Consider the following 25,476-nt stretch of genomic DNA (forward strand, 5'->3'; position numbering starts at 1 on the left):
AAGACAGTTTACTGTGACAAATATATAAGTAGATAACAGCAAAAAAGAACTCAAAGCTAAATTGGTTAGATTGAGGAAGATTACAGAACTTTAAGCACTTAATACAGCCTTATTTTCTTAGGATTGTTATGGCGGTACATCAAGAAAGTGAAACAAAACTCAAAGATTGATATGGACTTGAATTCCAATTGACATATCTATTTCATCTCATTCTGTGAATAGAACACTAATAAGAACCACTTAATTTAGTCCAAATTAAAAATTTAAAGATATGTAAACCTCTTTTCTCTCAGTCTCCACCCATCTTTGCTAACTTTGTTACTCAGCTTTCCCTACCAATTGGAAAATAAATTTGGAGCTCTGCTGCTTAGCTTCCAGACTCAGATTTGGTAAGAACCCAACCCAAACATAATAAGTTAGTGGTTGAAGAGAAAAACCTGTTTTTCTGTTATCGGCCTGTTAGGGAAGAGCAGACAAGCAGCTTGTAAGAGAAGTTAGGCATAGAAATGCTCAATGGGCTAATTTGGTTTCTACACCTGGTATAATAAAAAAAAAGTTGGGAATTCCAGTTTCAATTCAACAGTGCACACAATAAATATACAGGAATCTTTCCAAATCTTACACCCCTCAAATATATTGGTTATAAGACAATTATTGACTACACTACTTGGGAATTGAAGAAAATATTAGGCTAGAGGAAAGGCAAGCTAAAAAATATGCTGCATATTGTAGTACTGCAGATTTTAATTTTACTTGTGGCTTCTTGTGTGTTCAAAAGAATCTCTTACTGTGGAGAAGATTCTCAGACCTCAGGATTGAAGTACCACAATAATATAGCCAAAAAGAACCAGTGTTTTATAGAACTACCCTGCAATGGGTAAAAATGTACAAATAAAAAGAATGTCATATTATTAGAGAAAGTCTCAGAAATTGCCTCTTCTGTAGGGCCAAGTTGCAACTTCTACCCTAGGCCTATCAAACTGGTAGCCCCGTGGATTGGATGTGCAGGCCACACCCACCCCGGCTCCGCAAAGGCAAAAAACATGTCACATGACATGATCGAGTTTGACACCCTTGATTCTAGACTATTTGAAGGCAATGTTGATCTGGTGGGTATATCTCAAGCCTGCCCAAATTTGGGTCTCAGCAGTAACACATGGTCTAGTACAAAAAAACCAGTTATCCAGCAACTGAAGGAGATGGATTATGCAAAGAACTTCATTAGCTGTTAAGTTCATTTATGGAGCTGGCTAAAATAACTGCTTCGCATACATTGAAGTGTCCAATTCTTTTCTATTATTCACACGTGGTATTTATTGTTTCTGCTGTTAAATGTAATTTAGTTATCTAGGAACAGCATGCATCACAGTGAAATCCTGTCATCAACCCGCACATGCAGTGAGCTGCATTCTCGAAGCACAGCAAAATGTAGTAAAAAAAGCAGCAGCCACACACTGACGCTATCGGAGCGGGCTGACAAGTGCCGGGGGGGGGGGGCATGGAAAACCTGGCAAAGAGTGGAGGGGAGAGGAAGCATCCTGGCAAGGAGTAGACTTATAGCCCCCCCCAAACCCTGGCACTTGGTCAAAAAGAATGAGAGCAAAGAAAATGGTTTGAAGAATAATGAAATATTGAATAATAACTACATTGGGAGTGAATGTACCGAACAGGAATGCATTTACTAAAGACTGAGGATTTTTTATTTCTACATTCAGGCACTAGATGGCACCATGAATCTCTAGACATTTATATATTTTCTGGGTAACCAAGGTGATTATCACAAGGAACTTTCTCAAAGCAATCCAGGATCCAAATTGCTCTGAACTGACATGTCATGATTGAACTTTTGGCTTATCATCTGTTTCAATCAATTAAACAGTACTCCTATAAACATATGCTGTTGGAGTCATTAGAGATATAGTTGCATACCATAGCTTTATGTCTATGTTTGCGATAGGTGGACGGGGCTGCTGAATTTAAGCCTCCACCATAATTCTGAAATTATGCTAGGTATAACATGCTTCAATTTCTGTATTTCTCTTACTGGAAAAATGCAACTAAATATTGTAATACATGAATATTGTAATACGAAACCATATTCTATTCATACTATAAAATCCAAGCCTTGCAAGCAGTCACTTCAAAACAAAGTGGTGTGCAATTCCATATACATAGCCAAAAAAGAGGTAGGTAGAGACCTTCATTAGTTGAGAATATTGTCTTTCTGTGGTGGTGGTGGTGATAGTAGTAGTAGTAGTAAATAATAAATCAATTTTTTTCTTGCTTCAGTGTTTTTTTATTTATGCCTAATGCCATCAAGTGGCAAACAGCAACACTGCTATTTGTTCTCATGCATCAAGGTAGAATATCTCCCATAGAAATAGCATCTCTGAAAACCTGCTGTGAGTATCCAAGTAGAACTGTCATCACTTTGCCTGAGCTTTTACAAACAGCTAAGGCAAAACAGGTTCTGAGTAAATCATCAGGTTGTGTGCTGTTCTGTCCTTTGCTGTTATCTCCCTTCCCCCACCCCGCACAAATCCTAATGTTGAACTATTACTTCTAGCAGACAACACATTTTCTTTTAACTATTTAAAATCTTTTTTATAGATGATTTTAGGATGGAATACATAGGATAGGAGAAGCCCGTTAATGGAAATCTGTGCACAGACATGTTGAGCCCTGGTCTGAGTTCTAGTGGATGGAATAAGGGTCACGGGCAAGCACTGCTTCATGTAAGTAGTCCTCAATTTTTGGACCATGAGATTAGAATTTCTGTTGCAAGTAGAGTCATCACATGAATGGGCCCAATTTTGCAATCATTTCATAATGATAATTGACTCATAGGGTCACTAAGTGAATTTAGGTCATCCAGTTGATGTCCTCCCCCCTCCTGAAACTGGCTGAGAAGCTTATCAAATTGGGATCATGTGACCGCAGGATGCTGCAACCAGTTGTAAATGTGAGCTAGTTGCCAAGCACCAAACTTGCAATCGCATGGCTGTGTGGGTGGTGCAATGGTTGTAATTTGTGAGGACAGGTTGTAAATAACTTTTTTCAGCCATCCTAACTTTGAACCATTGTTGAACAGTTAAATTGAGGACTACCTGTAAAATCAATTCATGTTTCAGTTCAGAAGTATGTGGAACAATGTTTTACTGGATAGAATCTAGTTTATGTGTCAGAATTAAGCAAATTAGCAAACTTTTATTTCTTATGGCATAGTTTCATTGGAACTTTCAGCCAGCAAAACCAAATGAGGTTTCAGACAGCACAGTCGACCACGTTAAGATGCTCAGGATAAAGGCTCAGTGGCATGAATAATTCCTTGTTTTTGCAAATCACTAGGAAAACCAGAATATGCCATTATTTTTTTGCATAAAATGGGAATAACATTGAGTTCACATCTTTATCCATATCTTTAACCATAACCTTTTGGTAGAATTTGTTAATCAAGGTAAAAGGAGAATTTTCATTGTTTGCTATAAAGTGTCAAACTCAATTTAATTGAGGGCCGCATCAGGATTGTTTTTGACCTTGGGGGGCTGGGTGGGCATAGCCAGCTTGACATCACTCATATGGGAGGTGCCTGTGGTGGCCTGAGTCGCTGCCAGAGAAAACGGAGCGGCCCTCCCGAGCTCCATTTTCACTGGCAGAGGCACCACGGTCAGTCCTTTGCAGTTTCCAGGGCAACACAGATCTAAGCACCCCGTGGGCCGGATCTGGCCCCTGGGCCTTGAGTTTGATTCCCCTGCTACAGAGATTCATAGAGATAAAAGACAGAACAAACTGAAAGGTAAGAATAGGCAGGGATTCATAGTAAGAGAACAAAGCAGCTAGGCTATCCAAGAAACATAAAATGTTCTCGGCGGCGTTTTACTCCCATGTAAAGCCTACGATCCTTTAAATAATGAAGGCAGCTTGTAAATAATGAAGGCAGCTTGCAATTGCTTCATTGGTGCCCACCATTTCCAACCACCCCACCTCCTGAGTATTGGCACCCATTGTCTGCTGTCTTTTTTTGGGGGGGAGGGGGAGGTTCTGATAAACTGAAAAACAATTATTAAAATTAACCCTTGTAGTGATAGAGCGAGAAATAGCCATAGATCTGTTAAGTCTGTAATTGGAATTTTATTGTCTGCATAGCAAGTAAGTGGACTAGAAATTGTCAATGTATTTCCATTCCTATCCCACTTGTTAAAGAAAGGTCCTTCCCTTAAATAACTGTTAGGAAAAACCCAGAATAATTTTTTTTTATGTTTTATATTTCATTACAAAATCATGCTGGACATGGAGCTGGGTCAGAAGGGGGCTGTTTGCCCCTGCAACCAATCTGAGGTAAGGCTGGTGTAGGCAGATGCCTACTGGGCAACTGAGCCCAAGAGAACTAGCGCTACCTCCGCAGACTTCGCTGAGCCTGCTTCAATAAGGTGTCAAAGTCAAGAGAATCATATTTATTCTTCAGATTGGCAGGTTGAAAGTCATCTTGGCTGGAATCTGAAACCACAAGAACAACAATTCATCAAAATTAACAACCAGTTATGCATATTAGAAATGTTAGTTCCTTGCTCCACACAGACTTTAGTTGATAATGATTGGGTTTAAACATCATGTTAAGCCATTTTGTGGTCTGGTTTTTACTTAATGAGCTACATGAAGCCATAAAAAGTATTATTTGTAACTCATGATTTATGGGTCAAAGCAATGTGGCTTACCACAATATCTAAACCAGTGCACAGGTAGGACTTACAAGACAAAATAGAATGCAAATCAAACAGTACTTAGCCTATAGCTCCAACACTTAAGGCCAAACTTTTTATGTTTTCAATTAGGAGCACGTTCCTGGCGTATTTCAGATTTTTGTTCCAATCTTCTGCACAAAAATGTATCATTTGGATGCCCAACGTTTCAACTCATCAATCTCCACCACAGACTCACCTAAGTCAGCATAGCTTTTTTTACAGAACTGTCGACGTCCTCCAAAGCCCAGATCAAAGGGCTGTTCATCAGGACGAAGCAGTGCATGTCCACCTTCTATAGCAGCAAAGGCATCTTCGGCGTATCGGTAAGTCACAAAGCCAAAGTTATCCCTACCAAACAGGACAGTTATGTATTAAAGGACTCTGCAATCATAATATACATAATGCAGGATAAGCAGGGAAGAAAAGAGAATTGCTGCTTTTTCTGAATACCCCATTCCTTTCTCTCCCTTTTTCCATTAGCTCAATATTACCCAGTAGGTAATCCTTTGCCCAAAGGAAAGTCAGAGCTACCCCTTACCCATGCTCTCGGAAGTGCAGTGTGCAGTCTTCAATGTCCCCAAAAACAGAGAAACGATGTCGCAACTCTGATCGTGTCATCCTGTTGTGGATCTTACCAATGAAGACAACGCGGCGTTCCTCCTATGCACACAATTCAGGACCAGTATTCAGTCACAGCTCTATTATTTGGACACTTTTCTCTTGCCAGCCAATTCAACGCACTTTCTTAGTAAACATCTGAACTAAACCTTCTTAGGGTGTGGATCACCATGGAACAGAAGTTATGATTGAATCTGAATTATTAAAAGTAATAATTGTATTGGATTTAGCAAGCAATATGGATTCTTCTCAATCCATGTCTGATTTATAGAAATGTTTCTGTAAAGCTTTATATCCTGCAATTCTTTTCAATGGAAGAAAATTCTATATACAATGGACTTTTTTTTAAAAAAGAAAATTCTATATACAATGGACTTTTCTTTAAAAAAGTAACTCTAAAAAAAAGGCCTACATGGAGGTTGTATTCTTCCCACAATATTATTGTACAATACATATACTCACGATTGCACGTTCTTTATATTTGTTTTTCTGCCTTTGGTAACGTTCATAGGAACTGCTGGAATTGTAGCTTTAAGAAAAACCAGAGCATCAGAAATACAACATTACTGTTTTATTCAGGGTTCATTAATAAACCTTCCTATCCTATGGAAAAATAAAATGGCGGAAAACAGAAAAGAGCATCTTGATTCTTTGATTAGGAAATGCAATCAAGGTAGAATATCTCCATTTGGTCTTTGAACACAAATAAGATAAATACCTTCTGCCCCAGGTAATTTGTAAGAAAGAGTCTGAGCAATGATTCTAAGTATCTAGATGAAAAAAATTGATACTACAAGAATTGCTCATAGAGAAAAGAAATCACAGATTTTCCTATTGTATGCATTTGAGGTTAAACACAGTATTCTGGGTTCTTTGAGGAAAAAAACCAACTTAGTATGAAAAACAAAGTACTTCTAGGAAGAAATATTGCAAAAAACCTCACTGTTTAAAAATAACTTATTACTTTGCATTAGATGGAATCTTTATATAATGTTCACGGGGTTATATTTTGCCAAGTATTTCAAGCAGAAGTGAGAAATTTATGTTTCTAGTCATTGCTGGGCTACCAGCATTAATTAGCATGGCAAATGCTAACAAATGCTAAGAATTGCAGTTCAATATCATATGAAAAGGCAAATTTTCTCTAGGCATGCTTTGAAACCTTATAAACCAATGGGGGAAAAGACCCCCCCCCCAAAAGTCCCAAGAGAGAAAATGTGTGTAATGTGACCTGGTTTTTTACACATTACTTCAGCTTGTAATTATAATGTACTGTAGTTTCTAGACCAATCTGTTTTGACTCACTATATATCATCTCATCCCCAAATAATAATTTGGGTTTGGATTTGGAGGTGAAAAGCTATAAAATAACAAGGGTGTTCCAAAAACAGAAACTTTGGTAAGAGGTTTCAATGCCTCAAAAAAACTAGGAATCAAGGAGAGAAAGAATAATTCCATTTTCTCACCTTTTCTTGCAACTATTCCTTCTGTGCTGAGAAGGGGACCTGGAAGATGATCTTGATCTGTAAGAGGAATTGGAGGGAGAGCGGGACCTGCCCCTTGAATGGCTCCATTTAGCGGAAGAAGAGCTGGAATTGCGTGAGCGACATCTAGGAAAAGAAGGAGACCCGAATATGTTCACAAGTGAGATCAGTATCTAGTATCTAGCTGCCATTGGTTTTTTGGGGGGTTGATTGTAACTTGTATGTTTGTGTGAGAATTCAATATTTTTCAAAAATATTTTCAAAAAAGAACAAAAAAAAATTAGGTTAGGAGGAACATTTGTTATAGGACAGATAAAGATGTATGCCAGTATTTGCTGAGAATGATTGTCTGTCCAAATATTTTCAAAAATATTCAAATCTTTTAATCAAGTTCTAAAAAGTAATCGTCGCTCAGGAGTGAGGCCTCTGGTTTGTATTTAGAAGATCCCGAGTTCCATTCCAGGAATCTCCAGTTAAAAAGATTAGTAGCAGATCAGGGGTGTCAAATTCACTTTGTCATAGCGCCGTCACATGAGGTATCGTGACCCCCCCCGCTGTGCTTAACTGGGTGTGGGTGTGGCTAGCATGTGACGCATCTGGCCCAGGGGGTGGGAGTTTGACAGCCCTGGAGTAGAAATACCTCAATCTCTAGTTAGTTTAAACACTACAGAGCTAAATAAAGTAATAGTGTGACCCCGTAAAAAAAGAGATTATGTTGCAAGAAATAAACACATTGCTAACAGCACTTCCAACATATATGCACCAGCTTTAAGCTATTCTATTCTTAAAGGATGAAATACTGTTAAGTGCCGCATATGGTCAGGCACTATATTCTATTGCAAACTGGGAAATCAAGATTTTTAAGTAGAAAGTATGAATTTATTTGCTTGATATATATTGAGTAAGTCAAGTCTTTTGCATTCATTTATATTCCACTTATAGGGAAAAAAGTGATAATTCAGAAGGATTAGCAAGTCTGATAAGACTGATCTACAAGCTGCCAATACTGGAACAGTTTTCCACTATTTTCTCATGCTCTAATAGAGGGATCACATATTAACTCATCACAATATGGTCCACTTAGTTTGTAACTTACCATATTGTGCTGAACCAGTTGTTGATGGCTGCAAATAACAGTATATGGTTCAGCATATTACAGTATTTACTAAACTAAAATAGAAAAACCTTCAAACAAACAAAGCCAATGAAAGAGAATATCAAACCTAATTGTGGTTTTCAGGGGAAAACAAAATTTAGACAATTAAAATAAGGACAAAAGAAAGCTAGAGACAAATTGAACAGTTTACACATTATCTCCAGGAGGAACTAAGTTAAACTGCTGAGATAAAAATCAGCATGAGCATACTTATTCAATAGAACATATACACACAAAAAGTCATTCCTAAAATATACAAACAATCATCCATTCCTGAAACATACAGCCATTCCTAAAACAGCAACCAGTTAACAAAAGCTGTAAAAGAATTTATGACATCCTTTAAATGTCATAAGTGGAGTCTATCAGAGATTCTCCCAAAGGTGCTTTTCAAACGGCAACTAGACTTTTGAAAAGCACCATTGGGACAACTATGACCTGGATGATTGAGAATCTTCATAGACATCTGTCAGAGATCATATTTGTGCCAACCATTCATAACCAAAATGTTGTTACATTAATTTTGTTTAAATAGAATCCCTTCTTGAGCCTGGCACTTCATGATACAAAGCAATTGTTTCAGCAAAAATTACACCAAATTCTTGAAATACTGAATCTATGTAAGGGGGAAGAGAAAGTATTACTTACCTTCGCCAGTGTTTGGATGGTGGAGACCGAGAACGTGATTGTGACGAAGAAGAGGATGACGACGAAGAGGACGATGAAGATGGTGAAGTATCACTGTCACCATCAGAGCTTGAACTGAAGGACCGGCTAGTATGGTTTCGTCGGCTTCTCCCCCTTTGGCTTTTCGGACTAACTGACCTCTGTCTGCTCCGGTAGCATCTTAATGAGCGTTTCGAAGCGAGTGGTTTCTGCTGAATCTCCTGAAGTTGCTGTAATGTTGATTCTCCTGAATCTTGGCAAGGGGATGCAGCTGGTGACAGCAGTACAGAGCATGGCTCATCATTGCTCCTAGTCATAGACCTTGGAATAGTAGTCCGGTGGTCCAATGCCTCTTTGCATGGATGTATAAGACTGGTCTCCAACAATGTTGAATTTAGGGTAGTAGGTTTCAAGTCAGCCGTAACAGTCCTGGAATCTTTGGTTTGGCCCTTGTTGGAATTAACATGGTTGGTAATTTCTCTAGGATTCTGGCAAGTAGCAGGGGGCCTCTTTATATCAGCAGAGGTGTGACCTAGCACTTGTCTTGTTAAAGTCTTAATAGGTTTTATGGTGATATCCAAGTTCTGTTTGACATTCCATCTGGCACCTCCCTTTGGCTGTGCAGCAGTTAATTGACAATAGTCATGCTCACCAGCGCCTACGTGGACAGGAGTTACGGATTTCCAGTGAGATTTACTTAGGGATTTCAAAAGCTTGGTATCTTTTGTGGGCCCATTCTGTCCCAGCAATGAGACAGGTACCAAAGGTTTCCACAGCTGATGGGGTGGAGTGGCTGGTGGAGTCAAACCTGCATAGAAATGGAAAGAAGGAAATGGAGCATCAATTAAAACACAAAAACATGAGCTGAGCAAATTGATTATTTTCACTAGAACTACTTAGTAAACACTCATATCATCTCCAGCAAACCACCCTCTTCTACTATGGAAAGCAGTATAAAAGTATTTCAACCAATTTCTATACCTGTGTAGTATTCTCAAAACCTATACGAATACCCACATTTTATACCTTCATCTCATCTCCCTCCAGTCACAACAGAACAGGCTTTCTTTGGATAAACTCTTCAAATAAGTCCCATCGGGTACTTTAGCAACTGCTCAGTGGGATATCTTACAACTACACACAGGTGCTTAAGGAAGTCCGTTATGCCAAAGAAAATGTCAAACATCACAAATCCTTTGTCATTCTCTCACCGACAAAAAGACTAAATCCTGGAAAAGAGATGTCTTGGTTTTTCTGTTTCAGAACTATTCTGAATTCCACAAAGGAATTTTACCTGCAACGTTGATGAGCTCAGGTGCATGAAGCCGGTCTACCATTTTCTTTTCCCATTGTATCTCAGACCTGAAAGAAGGGAAAAAAGTTCCATTACAGACCTCTCAACAATACTATCCGTAGTTCCCTACCTAGCATATAAAGCACCAAAACAAAGAGCACTAGCACAACACAATAACACAATATTACAGGGAGTCCATGAATTACAATCATTCATTTAGGGACTGTTTGAAGTTACAAAAAGCTAAAAAAGTGACTTACAAAAGGTCCTTTCACTTACAACCAACATAGCCTCTCCATAGTCATGTGATCAAAATTTGGTTGCTTGGCAAGCAGCATACATACAGACAATCAATAAAGGAGAATAGTTCAGGGTTAAAATGAGAGGTCCTTGGTGCTCTTTTACCTTGATTGTATTCTTACAGACATTTCATTACCCAAACTAGGTAACATCAGTGCTAGTAAGGAGTGGGGTTTCCTCTAAGTTTATATTCTAGTGTGGTGTTGGCGAACCTTTTTGGCACTGTGCCAAAACAGGAGCGCACGCACAGGGTGGGGACAGTTCCTTGGTGCATGTGTGTGCGCCAGGAAGCTGAGCTTCCAATTTCCAGCGTGCGCATGCACAATGGTCACCTGGTCTTCCGGTTTCTGGCGTGCATGCTTGTGTAAAGACCAGCCGACCAGTGCGCTGGAATCCAGAAGAGTGATGGGTGACCGTTAGGGGGCCCGGCAAGATGGCTCTGCATGCCACTTCCAGCAAGCGTGGCATAGTTCGCCTTCATGGTTCTAGTGGCTTGCCCTATCCATGTTGGTGGGCTTGGTCTTAGAGGTTCTTTGATTGGTCCGTTTATTGTTGGCAGGTTCTTGATTGAGGTATTGTTTACTTGATTGTTGCTCTGATGTTAATCTATGCTCATCTGGGTGCTGATTCCTGGTAGGGAGGTATTTTGCTTTTTTGTTCCCGTTTTGGCTTGTTGATCAACTCTTTTTCCATAGTATGTAGATATTGTTTATGTATTATTGATGGTTAGTTTGCCTGAGTGCCAGATTTCTAGAAATTCCGTAGCGATTTTGGATTTGGCTTGTCTAGGATGGTCCCAGTTGAAAGTATGGTGAAGTCTGATGAAAACTCTTTAATTTCAACTGTGGCAAAAGCGCAGGTAGTCCTTGACTTATGACCACCATTGAGTCCAAACTTTATTGCTAAGTATAAATTTAGAAAAGAAATTTAGTAAAGTTTTGCCCTTTTCATTTTATGACTTTTCTTGCCGATGTCAACTTCTAAAGCGTTGCCATGACTATTATCAGGCTGGCATGGAGGGGGAAATTCCAAAAGCAGTTTTGGCTCCACACAAGTCCACGCCAAAATGTCGATCCTAATAAATGATTGGATTTCTTTTGAACTTTGTCTCGAGGCTCGTAAATTAATTAGGTGTCTTCTGGAAACCTCACAGCCGCATTTGTTGAGTGAATCACTGCAGTTGTTAAAATGAATCTGGTTTTCCCATTCAGGAGGTTGCAAAAGGGGATCACATGATCACAGGACACTGCAACTGTCATAAATATGAGTCGGTTGTCAAGCATCCATATATAAATCACATGATGCTGCAATGGTCATAACTGTGAAAAATGGTCATAGACCACTTCTTTCAGTGCCGTTGTAACTTTAAACGGTCACTAAATGAACTTAAGTCGAGGACTACCTGTATCGTAATACTGGCTATGACTCATTTAACAATCATCTTGCTTAACAACAGCATTCTGATCCCAATTGTGGTTTATGTTGAGGACCACCTGTACTAAGAAACAGGATAAAGACCAGGCTTGGGATCAGGTCTATGCTTACCCATTATTCCCCGTAGATTTATTTTTCTTCAACGCAGCAGACACTTCTGTTTTGGCTGAAAAACAGTGACAACAAACGTCAAATATATTATAGCAATAGCCATTAAGGCAACATCGGATTCTAAAACACAGTGCTTAGTCAAGATGATGGTAGTCTAATACTGTAGGAATAGATCTGTTATATGCCTAAGCTTTAATTCTTTAAAAATGCTTCAATTCATCATGAGCACAAAACACTTTGAAAATATAAAAAAGTATTGCTGGAACAAAAAAACCAGGGAGGTATCTGAAGAGGAAAGCAGAAAAAAGTATAATTCTGCATCCTGAACAATGTGTAAACATCTTGTGGTTTGCAAATCAGTTTACAGCTTGCTTAGCCTGTGGTACAAACCCAAGCAACTCTCTCTAAGGTTAAATACATCAGTACCTATTCAGTACTATTCTGAAACTCAGCCATAAACGAATGAAAATTCCTTTGAAGTTGGAAGGTATTCCTTGATCCTTTGGATAACTTTAGGCGAAAAAGTAAAAAAAAAAAAAAATTAATGGCACCAAACATAAAGTCAACTTGTCCTGTTTAATTCCTCACCTTCAGTCTTTTCAAATTGCTCCAGCAGGCTAGATAGGTCAGAGGCCTCAATTCCTAAGGGAGGGGAAGAGACATTAATTTTACACACTCATTGGTACTCTGTAATTTCACATACAGAAGTTTCATTGGCTCTAGTCATACACAGATTGTGCTCACTGCCCCTCTTTTCCCAATCAGGTCAGCAACGAGTCAGTATGTGTACATACTGTAGGTACTGAAGCACAAAACACTGAACAGCAGTTTTTTTAAATATATATATATTTCATATATATATATATATATATATACATATATATATATATGTGTGTGTGTGTGTGTGTGTGTGTGTGTGTGTGTGTATATATATATTTGCTTATATATATATATATATATATAAGCAAATCCTGGACAAAGAGGGAATAGAAGAACGTTGCTTTCGCATTTGAAAGAAAGCATAACCCCCCCAGGGCTTGACCCAGAGTGTGTTCAAATGGAATGATTTGTGACTTCAATTTTAACCCCATGGATTATTGCCAACTATCCTAAGCCATGTTCAGTAAAGTCACTTTCCGTAACACAAATACTCACCAATCTCATTGATAAATGAGTGAACAAGATCTTTATCGTGGTTATGCTGTGCAGAGCTGATGAAAGGCTGGTTTTTCCACATAGGGGATGATGTTTTCTTGGAAAGATGGCCATTTTTCTGACCTTTCTGGAGCCCTGATAGTGGTGAAGGACTGGGAGCCTCTAGGGCGTGTTCTGTGACATCTGATTGGGTTTCAGCTGGCTCCTTTTGTTTTCCAGGTGCCAAGGAAGCTGAAAAGGAAGAATGTCCCTCTGCTGGTGGCTTCGTGTTGTTCTGAGCCACAGCAACAGTCGTAGTTTCTCCAGAGTCAGAGAGTTCAGGATTCTTCTCTACAAGCTGAAAGTCTTCTTTTGAGAACTTCAATTTACCAGCAGGTTCTCCCACTATTTGATGGGAAGGAGGCACAGGGAGGGGCACCCCTGAGGACTGCAGGGCAGAACTTATGCTCCCATGCTGAGTCAATGCTGTTTCTTTTGAAGGCTTGTCAGCCGATGCCGACAAAGGCAGTTTCTCCAATGACTGAGAACTGCTTGAAGTTACTTCAGTTTGGGATTGAACCGTAGAGAGCTGTGTTTGTCTCCTTGGGTCAGATATTTTTCTGGGAGCTACCTTCACTGCCGAGGGAGCTTCTACTTGGCATATCTGGACAGGTGGGCTCTGACGTTCAGTGACCACGTTTTGAAATCCAATGCAGGAGGACTCCGGTGTTAAAGCCGTACTTTGCTGGCCAGGAAATCCATCAAAAAGAGATGAGACAGGTGAAGTGCCAACCTGAGGACTTTGCCTGAGACCTCCTTGATCTCCGTAGGGGACGGGCAACACTGGAGGTGGCACCGGTATTCCAGGCCAGTAGGAAGACTGTGGCAGTGGAGCCCACTCAACAGAGCCATAAGGCAGGGCTGGAACAAAAGGCAAAGGAACTGGCGAGGGAGGCCACGTTGGAGGGAGCAAGGGGGGAACTGTATGGAAGACAGGAGGACAAGCTTCAGTAGCAGGTGGTGGTGGTAGTAGTGGTGGTGGTAGTGGTGGCGGTGGTAAGCTTTGGTAATTAGCTGGTAGAAGAGCAAAGTGAGGCCATGAAGATCCTACTGGTTGGGATGAGCCCAAATTGTAGTGATTAGGAGGAGCTGGTAGGAAAGTCTCTGGGGCTGGTGGCACATGAGGTATGGACAATGGTGGAGGCACTTGTGGCCCAATGTGAGAAAAAGCACATACTTTACTAGTAGGCACAACAGGAATAGGTGTAGGCGAAGGAAGCTGCGAAGATGGAGGATCTCTTGGTTTCAGAGTTGCAGTGGAAGATGGCATGGAAAGGGTCATGGCACTTGCTTTGTCATCAGAGGCAAGAGTAGTGCAGTCGGCAGGTTTTTCAGGCTCCTTTGCAAGCTTAGATGCTGCGGCTTTGGTGGATGGCAGAGGAGCTTGCAGGCAAGGAAGGTCAGCCAACTCTGTAGGGAGCTTGGGAACACTGGGCCACTTGCTGGCACTCTGGTTCTCTCTGGTGTTCTGGAGACTGTCATTATTAGACTGGCGCTGCCGTCGGCGCTGCCTGTATTCACTCAAGCTGAGAGGTCGAGGTTTAGCTTCCCTTGGAGGGCAGGTGACGTCTTTATTTTCAGAGCAAGGTGTATCCTTGGTCAGCTGCTCTGTAAGATCTGTAGTGCAACCAGGGAGCATTTGGGAAGTTTCTGAGCTAGACACCTCAATCATTGGTGGGAGGAACTGGCTTTTTTCATGGGGTTCTCCTGGGACATCCCTCTGGACCATAGGCACAAGGTCAGAGTTCCCTAGATTTTGCGTGGGCTCCTCTGCACATGGCAAATCCCTTGCACTTACTAAGCTTGACAGAAGTGGATTTTTGGACCCTTTCTCTCTCACACATTTTGACCATTTTATTTGAGTTTCAGGTGTTTCCTTTGTCTGAGATACTTGATTTAGGGTCAATTCTTTCCCACCGGTTTTCTCTGGTTCTTTTTTTGGAAAACTAGAATCTGACACAGATTTCCTTGCCTCAATCCTGGTCTGCATTCGAGGACAGGCTGACCCTTGTTGGCAGTTCATGGTCTTGTGATGCTTTGTTTCCTCTCTGGATTTCTTCCTCTTCTTCTTCTTAATATTTGTAGATACCCAACCCTTCTTTGAGGCAAAGAGCTTGGCATTGTTTGGAGCCACTGAGGCAGGCTCAGATGTATTCTTTTGATTACCTGTTGATTTCTGAGTGTCCTCCTCTATCTGTGGATGACCATCTTTTAGGTTTGGAAGGGCAGCATTAACTACCTTCCCATCTTGTTCGTATGAGTCAAGCTCTCGGTCCAGACCTACGTATCCCATCATGTGTTCAGGCAATTCTTTTCCCAGAGCAGGGGACAAAAGTTCTGCTTCAGTATTCATAAGGCCGGTTGTGCAATTGCTTTCCGTTATAGGTGAGAGCTTGATCTCCAGGAGCTCTCCACCATCAGGCATTATTTCTAAGACAAGTGGGCCTGTGAGATTCTTCTCAGCAAGGGACTGATTATCAGAACTCAGGCACAGAGTGAGGGTGGGCTGGCAATAAGAGTGCACTGATCTCACTAGCTCATCAAGGGAAATATTTTCCGCGGCAATAATATAGGGGTCATCACATTCATCAAGGTCCCTCTCAGGTTCCATCTCTTTCACAGCTGCCGTAAGACTCTCCTTGCACCCTCGTGCAACCTCTTTTTCCTCTTCCTCTCCATATCTGCTCTGTAGCACAGGTGATTCTTGTTCTCTAGTCTTGAAGAGCTTCTGTTCCCCCCAGAATGCTTTGCTACTTGCGTTGTTTGAAAAAGCCGAAAGTTTGGCACAACTTGAAGATAATGAGAAGGGAATGCCAGGAGCATTGGCTTCAACCTAGGGAAAGATGAATCAAATCAGAAATTATGCAACAAAGTAAAAACAACTGAAAGTAACCAAAATACTGTTGGGAAGAAGGTATTTCTGACAACCCTGCAATTTTATTAAAGGGTGCTTGAACTATATCTATGAAACAGCCCACAAAGACTGAAACAGAGAGTATAACCACTACTATCATTCTACTGGTTTGCATGCCAGTTAAAACATGGGGATATATAGCATAAAGATTACATTTGGGCAACCCTTTTCTACCCAAACTAGAAGTAGTATAGCTTTTAATCCAGCAGGATACATACAAAAGAGAGCATACAACAAATCATGATCAGGTTTTTTTTTTCTGGGCAGAAATTGAAGGTGGCAGAATCAATTAGAGTGACCTACGGCTTAGTTTTCACAAAATATATCACCTTCTTTGACATAATGGTGCACAGTCCAGGCTCCTGGAAATCCTCAAGATTGTGTAAGTCTTGTTCACTGGGTGTCACAGAAAAACTAAGAAATCTCTGAAACTGGTGGGGGGAAAAAGTTTGGAAATAACACCAATTACAGTAATGACCCATCTTCATTACATCAAAATACAAGAAATGTCATGCTTGTCTGTGATACTGAGACTAGGAAATACCAAAAATAATAACTCAAAGACACATTAGACATCTTTCCTTATCTTTAATCACCTGTAAGGTAGTCCTTTAACATCCCCTGTGTGTCTTGTAAACACCATAACAATGTTAAATAGATACATTTGAGCAATAGATTTATTTATTTATTTATTTATTTAACAATGTTAAATAGATACATTTGAGCAATAGATTTATTTATTTATTTATTTATTTATTTATTTAACAATGTTAAATAGATACATTTGAGCAATAGATTTATTTATTTATTTATTTATTTAACAATGTTAAATAGATACATTTGAGCAATAGAGGGCACTCTTGCTCTGTAGAGTTCTCAATGCAGTATGTTAAATTTGATGAATTTGGATGCCAGTTCAAAGGAAAATTAAACTGCAGACACCTCTGACAAGTGGAGATGCCTCTGTAATTTTAAACAATGTTGGTAAATTTTACCCTGCAGTTGAGATTTTGCCAAAAGCTGCTAACTGAGAATAGAAAGCAATTCCTCACACATTACTAACAGGATGAAAGCACTGAGTTAGTAAAACATAAAGTTGAATCCAAGCAAAAAAAAATGGCGCAGGACATATTTCTGGCCAAAAAAAAGAACATATGAGGATCATTTATATCCATGTCAGAGAAAAAAAACATGCAAATTAATTAAATATGAATCAGTTATTATCAAATTTATTTGCTACCCATCTCACGGTTCAAGGAGACTCTCTGAGCAGCCTATATCAAGAGCTGCGTAGAATAAGTAAAGCAATAATTCCAAATATTTACAAGGGCAAAGTTAATGCTATATTAGATTACATCAAATTCGTTTTTGTTTGGTTTGAATTGCTTTTAGATATTATAGGCTTATAAAATCTAACTGAAGAACTATAGGACATATTAAGAAAAATAACTACCATGTTTTTGGAGTATAAGATGCACTGGAGTATAAGAAGCAGCAAGGTTTTGAAGAGGAAAATTTTTAAAAAAGTTTTTTCACTCTGCAAACCTTCCAAAAGTGTCCTCCCCCAAAAGGCATGAATAGCCTTTAGGGAGCTTGCAGAGTGCTCCTGGGGGGGGGGGGAGGCAAAAACGAGCAAAAAACAGCTTGTTTTGCGTAAAAAAAAGAGCATGGATAGCCTTTAGGAAGCTTATAGACATTTTTTGCTCATTTCTGCCCTTCCGTCCCCAGAGCTCTCTAAAAGCTTCCTAGAGGCTCTGCACGGCCATTTGGGGGGGGGGGGGGGCCTTCAGGAGGCAAAAAAGGCTGTATTCAGTGTATAAGACGCACCCAGATTTTCAGCCTCTTTTTTGAGGGAAAAAGGTGCGTCTTATACGCCGAAAAATACGGTATTTTTAACTAACATTCCAGAGATGAAATACAATAACTGTTAGGATGACTTAACATTTAATTAAATAGCATCATACCGAAGAATTTTCTATCTCTCTGGGTGATGTGAGCAATTCAGATTCAGGGATAGGATCAAAGGGAGACAGTGTCTCATCATCCGTGCTATCAAGAATATCTGTTATTGCCGTCAATAGGGAAAGTTCATTCTCTGCATCCATGTGGTTTTTTACCTGTTATTAGAAGAAAAAAACCACAGTAGAAATGTTATCCATTGTTCAACTCCAATAATACGAGCGCTTCCAATAAATCACACCCTTCATATGTGTTGACTGTACCCATCTGATTGAACCAGGAAGATGGAAGATTGACCATCCTGGCTGTCCATCACATTTGAGAGGTAAAACTGATTTAAATTTACATAGTAAAGAAATCAGATACATGGACTCTGAAGTCAAATTCCAAGACTTTTTTACAGCAAACGATCAATGACTGGAACCTAAAAGCCTGAAATGTATAGATATAAAAACCTTTAGTACCTACATCTATTCTAACCTGTTCCGCAAATACAGAAATTGAAGTGTGATATCAAAAACGAAAACTTTTAAAACTAATCTTCTGCTTCTCCAGACCCTCCGTTTTATACTAATAATTTACCCAAAGCAAATTGAGAGCATCAGAAAAACAGCAACTCTTGACTTTCATTCCAGGAAAATGTGAGCTGAATTCTGAACACTCAGCATCTCAATTTCAGGATTCTGGCACAAGAAGAGTGTCAAGAGTCCAACCTCTGAGCTTCTTTCATTTTTAAAACCAATGTCCTCTCATATTTTGCTGAGAAACTACACAGGTGAATATGAGGAATTCAATTTAAAACTATTATCTGTTCAAGATAAAGCCACTTATTAGGCTGAAGTAGTCCTTCTATTTCATCACAGAACTCCCCCACCCTCCATTTATTGTCCACAAAAGCATACAATGTAATGAAAGCAGAGAATTGCAGTTTCACTATATTTAAGGCAAGAAGAAAAGCTACGACGTTTGTTTTCTTCATTCAGGGCTTTACAGCAGTCCACTCTAGTTGATGATACCATGCAATGCAAAGCCAGTCATCTCTAAGCACACATAAATATACTGTACCTCAGTCAAATTGCTGAAATCTTCAATGATGGAAATGACAGAAGAGTCTAAGTAGTCCTGCATTGTTTCCAGGAATTCCCCAGCTTCAAGGATGGTTTCTGCTTCCAAAGATGCCAAGTGCAAATCCTCTGCCAGTAAACACTGGAGGGAGAAGATACAGGAGAAGGGAGGGGCAGTAAAAATAAATCACAGAAGAACGAAAGTAGCTGAGTGTGAATGAAGTATTACCTTCTAGGGCACAGAATAATTCCCTCTAGTACCCAGGTTAAATGAGGAACTGAATGCTAATAATGCTTAACAGCAGTAGAGAAAAGCAAGGGACTTCTTGCAACTACCAAATATGTTCTTGTAGTGTGCATCTCTCAGTTTCTAGAATTTGGGAACTTGACGAGTTTCATCCATCATTAGCTGCCATGTTTTCTTAACTAATGCTTTGATTTTCATTATTACCAAAATACTTGGAGTATAGTATTATGTTTTTTTTTCCAAGCTGCCCAAAAGCTTAGATTTAGAGGCTGGGCATTGAGACCCAAATCTACTATTCTGCAAAAATGGTTTTCTCCTAGTTCAGTGATGGCTAACCTTTTTGTCCTTGTGTGCCGAAAACGTGTGCGTGCGCGCAACAGCATGCCCACACCCATAATGAAATGCGCACGCAACACCCCCATGTGCCCTGCCCCCTGCACATGCACACAGAAACCCCATGGCCCATTTTGGGCCTAGCAGGCCTCCCTGAAGCCGCCTGGGACAAAAAAACAGGCTGCCGGAGGGACACACCCCCTACCCTCCTCCACGCCCCCACACATGTGACCCCCCCTGCCCCATCGCGTATGTGTGTGCGTCTCCGGCATGCACAGCAGTGACCCAAAAATGAGCTGGCTGGTGGGAGGCGCGCACGCATGCACAGTTAAGCTGTACTGAGCAATGGCTCATGTGCCCACATTTGCAATTACTGCAAATCTTTTCAGCCAAGACTATCTACAATCCTGCATCTATGTAATCAAACACAATGCGAAACAAACTACTCACTGAAGAAGCTCACTGAAGTTTTTAATCAGATAAGCAGGATGCTTTAATTGCAGAATGTTGGGAGGACCAAGACATGATTGCGTCTCTTCCCATACTCTTCTGCTGATTAACCTGTAATAGTCTCCCTCATCCTGCTGCATTTTAGATGAGATAGAACAGCTCCCAGTTATCCCAATTAACAAGAAGGTTTCCAAACAAGAACCAAGCTTTGAAAAATATACATACAAATGTTTAAACAGCATCAATTTTAATGCAGTTGTCAACATCTACTCCTGTAATTCTGAAGATGAATTTACGGTTAAATATTGGCATGCTGACACTAGGAAGTTAGGTGCAGGAGAAGGCAAATGTAATAATAAATCACTTTTTTTTAACCATAACAGAGAAAACATGTTCACATTGTCACCAGACCTTTTGTACCTATGGCATACTGAATTTTGACTGGCTTCAGAGGGCTAAAATTGTGAGACGAAACATCAGGGTGCTGCACAGAAACAGACCCTGCAAGGCGTTTGCTTTAAATCAAGGATCAACAGCCACTGGAAATGTTTTATTGCAGTCATGGCTACCTATGGGGTGGGATGGGGGTTACGAGTTACTAAAAGCAAAGGTTCACATATTTGCCACAAATACATGTGACCTTAGATCATTCTTTTCCATAAATAAACGGATAAACAATGTTTTGGCAGTTTGTTCAATTGGGTTCCCTTGTTCTGGGTTATATTTATGCAGAAATGTTGAAAATTCAAACGGAGTCACAAACTTTTAAACATCACTGTACATCCCCCAATGTTTCTCGAGTATGCTCAGCCACATTTGTAGAGCTGTACTTTGAGGGGTCCTTGGTGCTCTCTGAGCTTGGTTGTTTTCTTGCAGATATTACACTAACACAGCGGTTCTCAAATAGTGGGGCGCGCCCCCCTGGGGGGCGTGAGGCTCCGTAAAGGGGGGCGCGAAGGCTCCCTTTCCATCTGGGTGCAACGGCGGCGGCGGCGTGGGCGAGGCATAATATATCCCGCCTGGAAGTGGCAGCACTTCGCACTGTGGATTTTCATTGGAGCCGCGGGCTGGAGCTGTGCAAGAAGCCTGTTCGGGCGGGGGTGGGAGGGAGGGAAGCATGGCTGTCCCAGGCTTCCCTCCCTTCCCCCCCCCCACCCAGCCCAAGCAGACTTTTTGCACAGCTCCAGCCCGCGGCTCTGATGAGTCTCTGAGCAGTCCCCAGCGCTGCCACTTCAAGCCGGGATATATTCTGCCATGCCCTCGGCGGCGTCTTTATGCAGGTAGCTCGCCTCCCCCCCAGCAGCTCCACCGCCAGCATTCCGTCTGGAAGCGGAAGGGCAACAGCCGCTGTTGGGGAAGGGACAAAGGGGCGGCGGTCGCCCGATCTTGCCACCGCCACCCCTTCGCCCCTGGTAACGGCGACTGCTGTGCTGCTGCTTCCAGCTGGGATGCTGGAGGAGCTGCTGGCAGGGAGGGAGGGAAGAAGGGGAGGAGGGAGTAAGGATAGACAAGCAAGAGGGAAAGAGGAAAGAAGGCAAGCAGGCAGGAAGGAGGCAGAAGGAAGGAGGGAAGAATGGAACTGGAAGGGAGGCAGGGAAGGAGGGAGGGAGAAAGGAAGGATAGGAGGATAGGGAAAGAGGAAAGAAGGCAGGCAGGCAGGGGGAAAGAGGAAGGAGGGAACTGGAAGGGAGGCAGGAAGGAAGGGAAGGAGGAAAGGAGGGTGGAAGGAAGGATAGACAAGTAAGAGGGAAAGAGGAAAGAAGGCAAGCAGGCAGGAAGGAGGCAGAAGGAAGGAGGGAAGAATGGAACTGGAAGGGAGGCAGGGAAGGAGGGAGGGAGAAAGGAAGGATAGGAGGATAGGGAAAGAGGAAAGAAGGCAGGCAGGCAGAAGGGAGGGAGGTGCAAGGAAGGAAGGAAGCATAGATAAGCAGGAGGGAAAGAAGGCAGGCAGGCAGGGGGAAAGAGGAAGGAGGGAACTGGAAGGGAGGCAGGAAGGAAGGGAAGGAGGAAGGGAGGGTGGAAGGAAGGATAGACAAGCAAGAGGGAAAGAGGAAAGAAAGCATGTGACTACGGTGGGAGACGAGGAAAGACCGGTGTGCTATGTTATGCAGAGGTGTACTTATAACAATTTTATAGACAAATTATACTATTTACAGTCGCGCGGGGGGGGGGGGCGCGAAATGTTTTCTTCTTCCTAGGGGGGGCATGACAGAAAATAATTGAGAAGCACTGCACTAACATTACCTAGTTTATGTAATGAAACGTCTGCAAGAAAACAACCAAGGCCCCTCAGAGAGCACCAAGGACCCCTCATTTCAACTCTAAGCTACAAATATTCTCCTGTATTGGAGCTGCATATTGAAAACAGTTTCCCACTATTCCTTCATACCTCAAAGACAGTGGTCATCTCTAGAATGAGAGCAATGTTCTTAAAAGAATACTATCTGAACATTACTATTTTGTTGTGAAATAAATGAGTACCGCAGTTATACTTCTGGCATGAAAATAATGCAGTGTAGAAAATAGAAAAACTGAAGAAGCCTTGATACTGTTTATCAATGAATTTACCTAAAGTTGAAATTAATATGCTCACTACATATGTTCCTCTGAAAATACCGACTACCCTGTTTCCCCGAAAATAAGACCTCCCCAGGTAATAAGCCTAATCGGGCTTTTGAGTGCAAGCGCTAAAATAAGCCCTCCCCTGAAAATAAGCCCTTCCCCAAAATATTGCAACACAGCAGCAGCTAAGAGGTGGCCACACTCGCCGTCTCCTGCAACTCACAAATAATAAGACCTCCCCAAAGATAAGGCCAAGTGCTTATTTCAGGGGTCAAAAGAAAATAAGACCCTGTCTTATTTTCGGGGAAACATGGTAGTACAAAAGTTTAATATTCCTTTTAATTCTGTCAACTGAATGTGAAATTAATCAAAAGAATTTCTTTCAACTCTTACAAGGTGATGCTTCAGTTTCTTTGCCACAAACTAATGAGATTAGTTAAAGCACTCTCTAATGATGACTGAAGTAAAATTATAAATAAAATTACCACAAGACTCAAGTCCATCATTCAGTTTGCTTTCTTGGCTGATTACCAATGTAATATTAGACACAAAATTAAAGGGTTATCATTTCACATCTTTGGCATCCACATTTGTGAGTGTACCCAAAGTTTCCAGTTCTTTAATTTCCAATGCTCATGCTTGATTAGTTATTAGTCTGTGACCCATTAAAGGAAGGCCAATATGTCTGAAAGGCACCATGCTAGGGGAAGGCAGTCCCAAGCAAACAAATAGGAGAAGCAATACTTATTTAGTTTTATAAACTTTGGAGGCACTTCACTATGTTACTCATCATGCCATATTCAACAAGCCCAAAAAAGGTCCAAAGAGACAATTTTAAGTTTCAATAGTTACATATTACTAAATGTATTTATCAAACAAATTTATATAGTGATAATATGGTTTACAATGTGTTTAGGAAAAGAATTATGTTTAAGTTGTGTGATGAGGGAAAATTCAGTTTTAAACATATTCAAACAAAACTCGTGAAGAGTTTGTTTAAAGCTTTAAATCACTCATCTTCGTGCTGCATAACACAATATATATGCTTTGTTTTAAAGCCCATATTTTTCTGGGTTTCTTTTCCCACTTCCAAGTCTTTTTTATTGTAATTAATTATCTGCCATCCTCTCCCTCCTCTCCACTTTCTCTTGTCTCCTGATTAGATCCTACAGAATTGGGAAGATGTCAGGCAGAAAACAGATGATTGTGCTTGGGTAGAATTTTTTAAAAAGTGTCCTTACCATTGTGCAAAACATATTAAGACTTGCACAGAAAATTTTAACTTCCAAAAATAAAGTCTTAAGCAAAAAAAAAAGTTGATTCAAAGCAAAACTAAAATATTGCTCCAATCTTATTAAGAATGTGAATCAAACAGCCTCAGTATTTTGTATAGTAAGGGAATGAATTACATCTTATTTTAACTACAAAAGACTAGTAACTTAGCATTTAAATGTAACTATTATTTAGCACAGCAACATAAAATGTTAACTTTTTTTCTTATGGCTATGGCACAATCTCTCATCACACTCAGTGGAAGATAATGTGTAGCAGGAAAAAGCACAGAGTAGGCGTTTCAGCAGACTTTTCAAATGAACAGCTCATTATTTCTATTTGTCATTTAGTACAATTGTATAGTAAGTTCCCATAAATGGCTTCTCTTAAAACTGCTTTCTAAAGTGAAATGATTTGCTGCAAATTACTTTTTTTATTTAAAGGGGACAAGGCATTCAGGATTCTGCTAAAATCAAACTCAGAGAACAGGAGAAGCAAGAATACTTAAAAATAGACGCACACAAAATGATTTTTACATACAAGAATTTAAAAAGAACTGCTGAGAGAGAGCATCATCAAATGGGGCTGAACAGGATCAGCACGTGGGAGGATATGAACACACCCAGGAACGAAGAGGGGAGAACAGAGCAAGGAAAAGCGCTGGAATTCATTTTTTACATAAGGGAATACTTTCTAGTTGATGCTCCCCCATCAGCCTGCTAGGTATACCCTGGTCTCCACTTCCTTAAATTCTTTTAAGGGTGGACGGTTGTTGTTTTTTTGGCACATTGGGGGAAGGGGACAAAGCAAACGAAAGTTTTAAAGTCGATTGAAAAATTAAAGCCACAAAGAGCAACATTTTGATAAGTAATTCAAAACAACGACGGAAACGCACGACTCGATTAAGCAGCACTCTAATCTTACAGACGAGTTTTCTTTTTGGCATATTTTCCCAAGGCCGAAATGCTCCACAAACTCAAATAAAGTAAGTGTGTGACTCTACGCCAAAAATTCACTGGGTCAGGACGCCTTGCCACACCTAGCAAGTCCAGGATTTGCCTTTGCCTTAAAAGCTCTGGACTTTCATTGTTCCTGCATCACGAGGGGCAGATGGTCTTCAGAAAGACCCCCAAATTCCTGAACTGCAGATAGTCCATTCTGGGCATTTGCTCCACTAGGCTAATTTTGCCGCACACCGTCCGCCCATTCCACCATTACCAACTGCATGGAAGCTCAAGCGAAATGGCCACCGACTAAGACCGTGCAGCCCAAGCATCGCTTTGAGAGTCTCACAAGCTCCTCTCCCTGGGCGGCTTTTCTACCGCACATTCTTCCCGGTGCCTCCATTCCAAAGCCCCCACAGCCCGCGTTCCTGCTGCCGCTGCCAGTGCCACCTCCCTATGCCAGACACACCGCTTCCACGTGTCCATCTAGCGTTAGCCGACGCGGCTCAATGAAACTCTCAAGCTCAGTTCCGAGGAACCAGACCGGCCGGTACCTGAGTAGAAGAAAAGCTATTGCCCACCAAAGGCTCCGAGGCAGACCGCATGGGGAGAGTTCCGCCAGCCCCAGCGTGTCCCGCACCGCCGCCCCACAGGGCCGCCATCTTGGCACCTCCTCACAAATAGCTTCAGAAGCCCGGCCGGCACTGTAGAACTATATTTCCCAGGAAGCAA

General features: G+C 41.0%; 1 protein-coding gene and 1 long non-coding RNA gene across 4 annotated transcripts; one reads left to right on the forward strand and one right to left on the reverse strand.

Moving 5' to 3' along the window:
• The first annotated feature begins 2,323 nt into the window (after nucleotides 1-2,323).
• On the forward strand, nucleotides 2,324-4,938 carry LOC309393583. The gene is made up of 3 exons (XR_014175614.1): nucleotides 2,324-2,402; nucleotides 2,611-2,735; nucleotides 4,833-4,938. It is a non-coding gene; the product is annotated as an uncharacterized lncRNA (long non-coding RNA).
• Nucleotides 4,112-25,476, reverse strand: PPRC1 (PPARG related coactivator 1). 3 transcript variants are annotated; one of them, XM_081955942.1, is made up of 14 exons: nucleotides 25,326-25,476; nucleotides 18,938-19,078; nucleotides 17,878-18,030; nucleotides 16,243-16,344; nucleotides 12,961-15,832; nucleotides 12,394-12,447; nucleotides 11,806-11,860; nucleotides 9,961-10,028; nucleotides 8,649-9,474; nucleotides 6,827-6,970; nucleotides 5,823-5,889; nucleotides 5,281-5,402; nucleotides 4,939-5,090; nucleotides 4,112-4,497 (listed from the first exon to the last, which is right to left on the reverse strand). In XM_081955942.1, the coding sequence occupies exons 1-14, from the start codon at nucleotides 25,404-25,406 to the stop codon at nucleotides 4,394-4,396; spliced, it is 4,941 nt and encodes a 1,646-aa protein (XP_081812068.1). In that variant the 5' UTR covers nucleotides 25,407-25,476; the 3' UTR covers nucleotides 4,112-4,393. The 3 variants fall into 3 exon arrangements, with proteins under 3 accessions (XP_081812068.1, XP_081812067.1, XP_081812069.1); XM_081955941.1 differs by having other exon boundaries at nucleotides 25,299-25,476; XM_081955943.1 differs by lacking the exon at nucleotides 25,326-25,476 and adding an exon at nucleotides 25,019-25,042.

The sequence above is a fragment of the Natrix helvetica genome (genome assembly GCF_964273705.1).
Source record: "Natrix helvetica genome assembly, chromosome: 5".
Classification (NCBI taxonomy): Eukaryota; Metazoa; Chordata; class Lepidosauria; order Squamata; family Natricidae; genus Natrix; species Natrix helvetica.

Coding starts and splice junctions, on each gene's coding strand:
- PPRC1 (XM_081955941.1), bottom strand. CDS start 25,406: ATGGCGGCCCTGTGGGGCGGCGGTGCGGGACACGCTGGGGCTGGCGGA. Junction 15,833..16,242: donor GCACCATTATGTCAAAGAAG/GTGATATATTTT, acceptor ATCTTTCCCTAG/GTTGAAGCCAATGCTCCTGG. Junction 9,475..9,960: donor TGAGCTCATCAACGTTGCAG/GTAAAATTCCTT, acceptor ATTTCTATGCAG/GTTTGACTCCACCAGCCACT.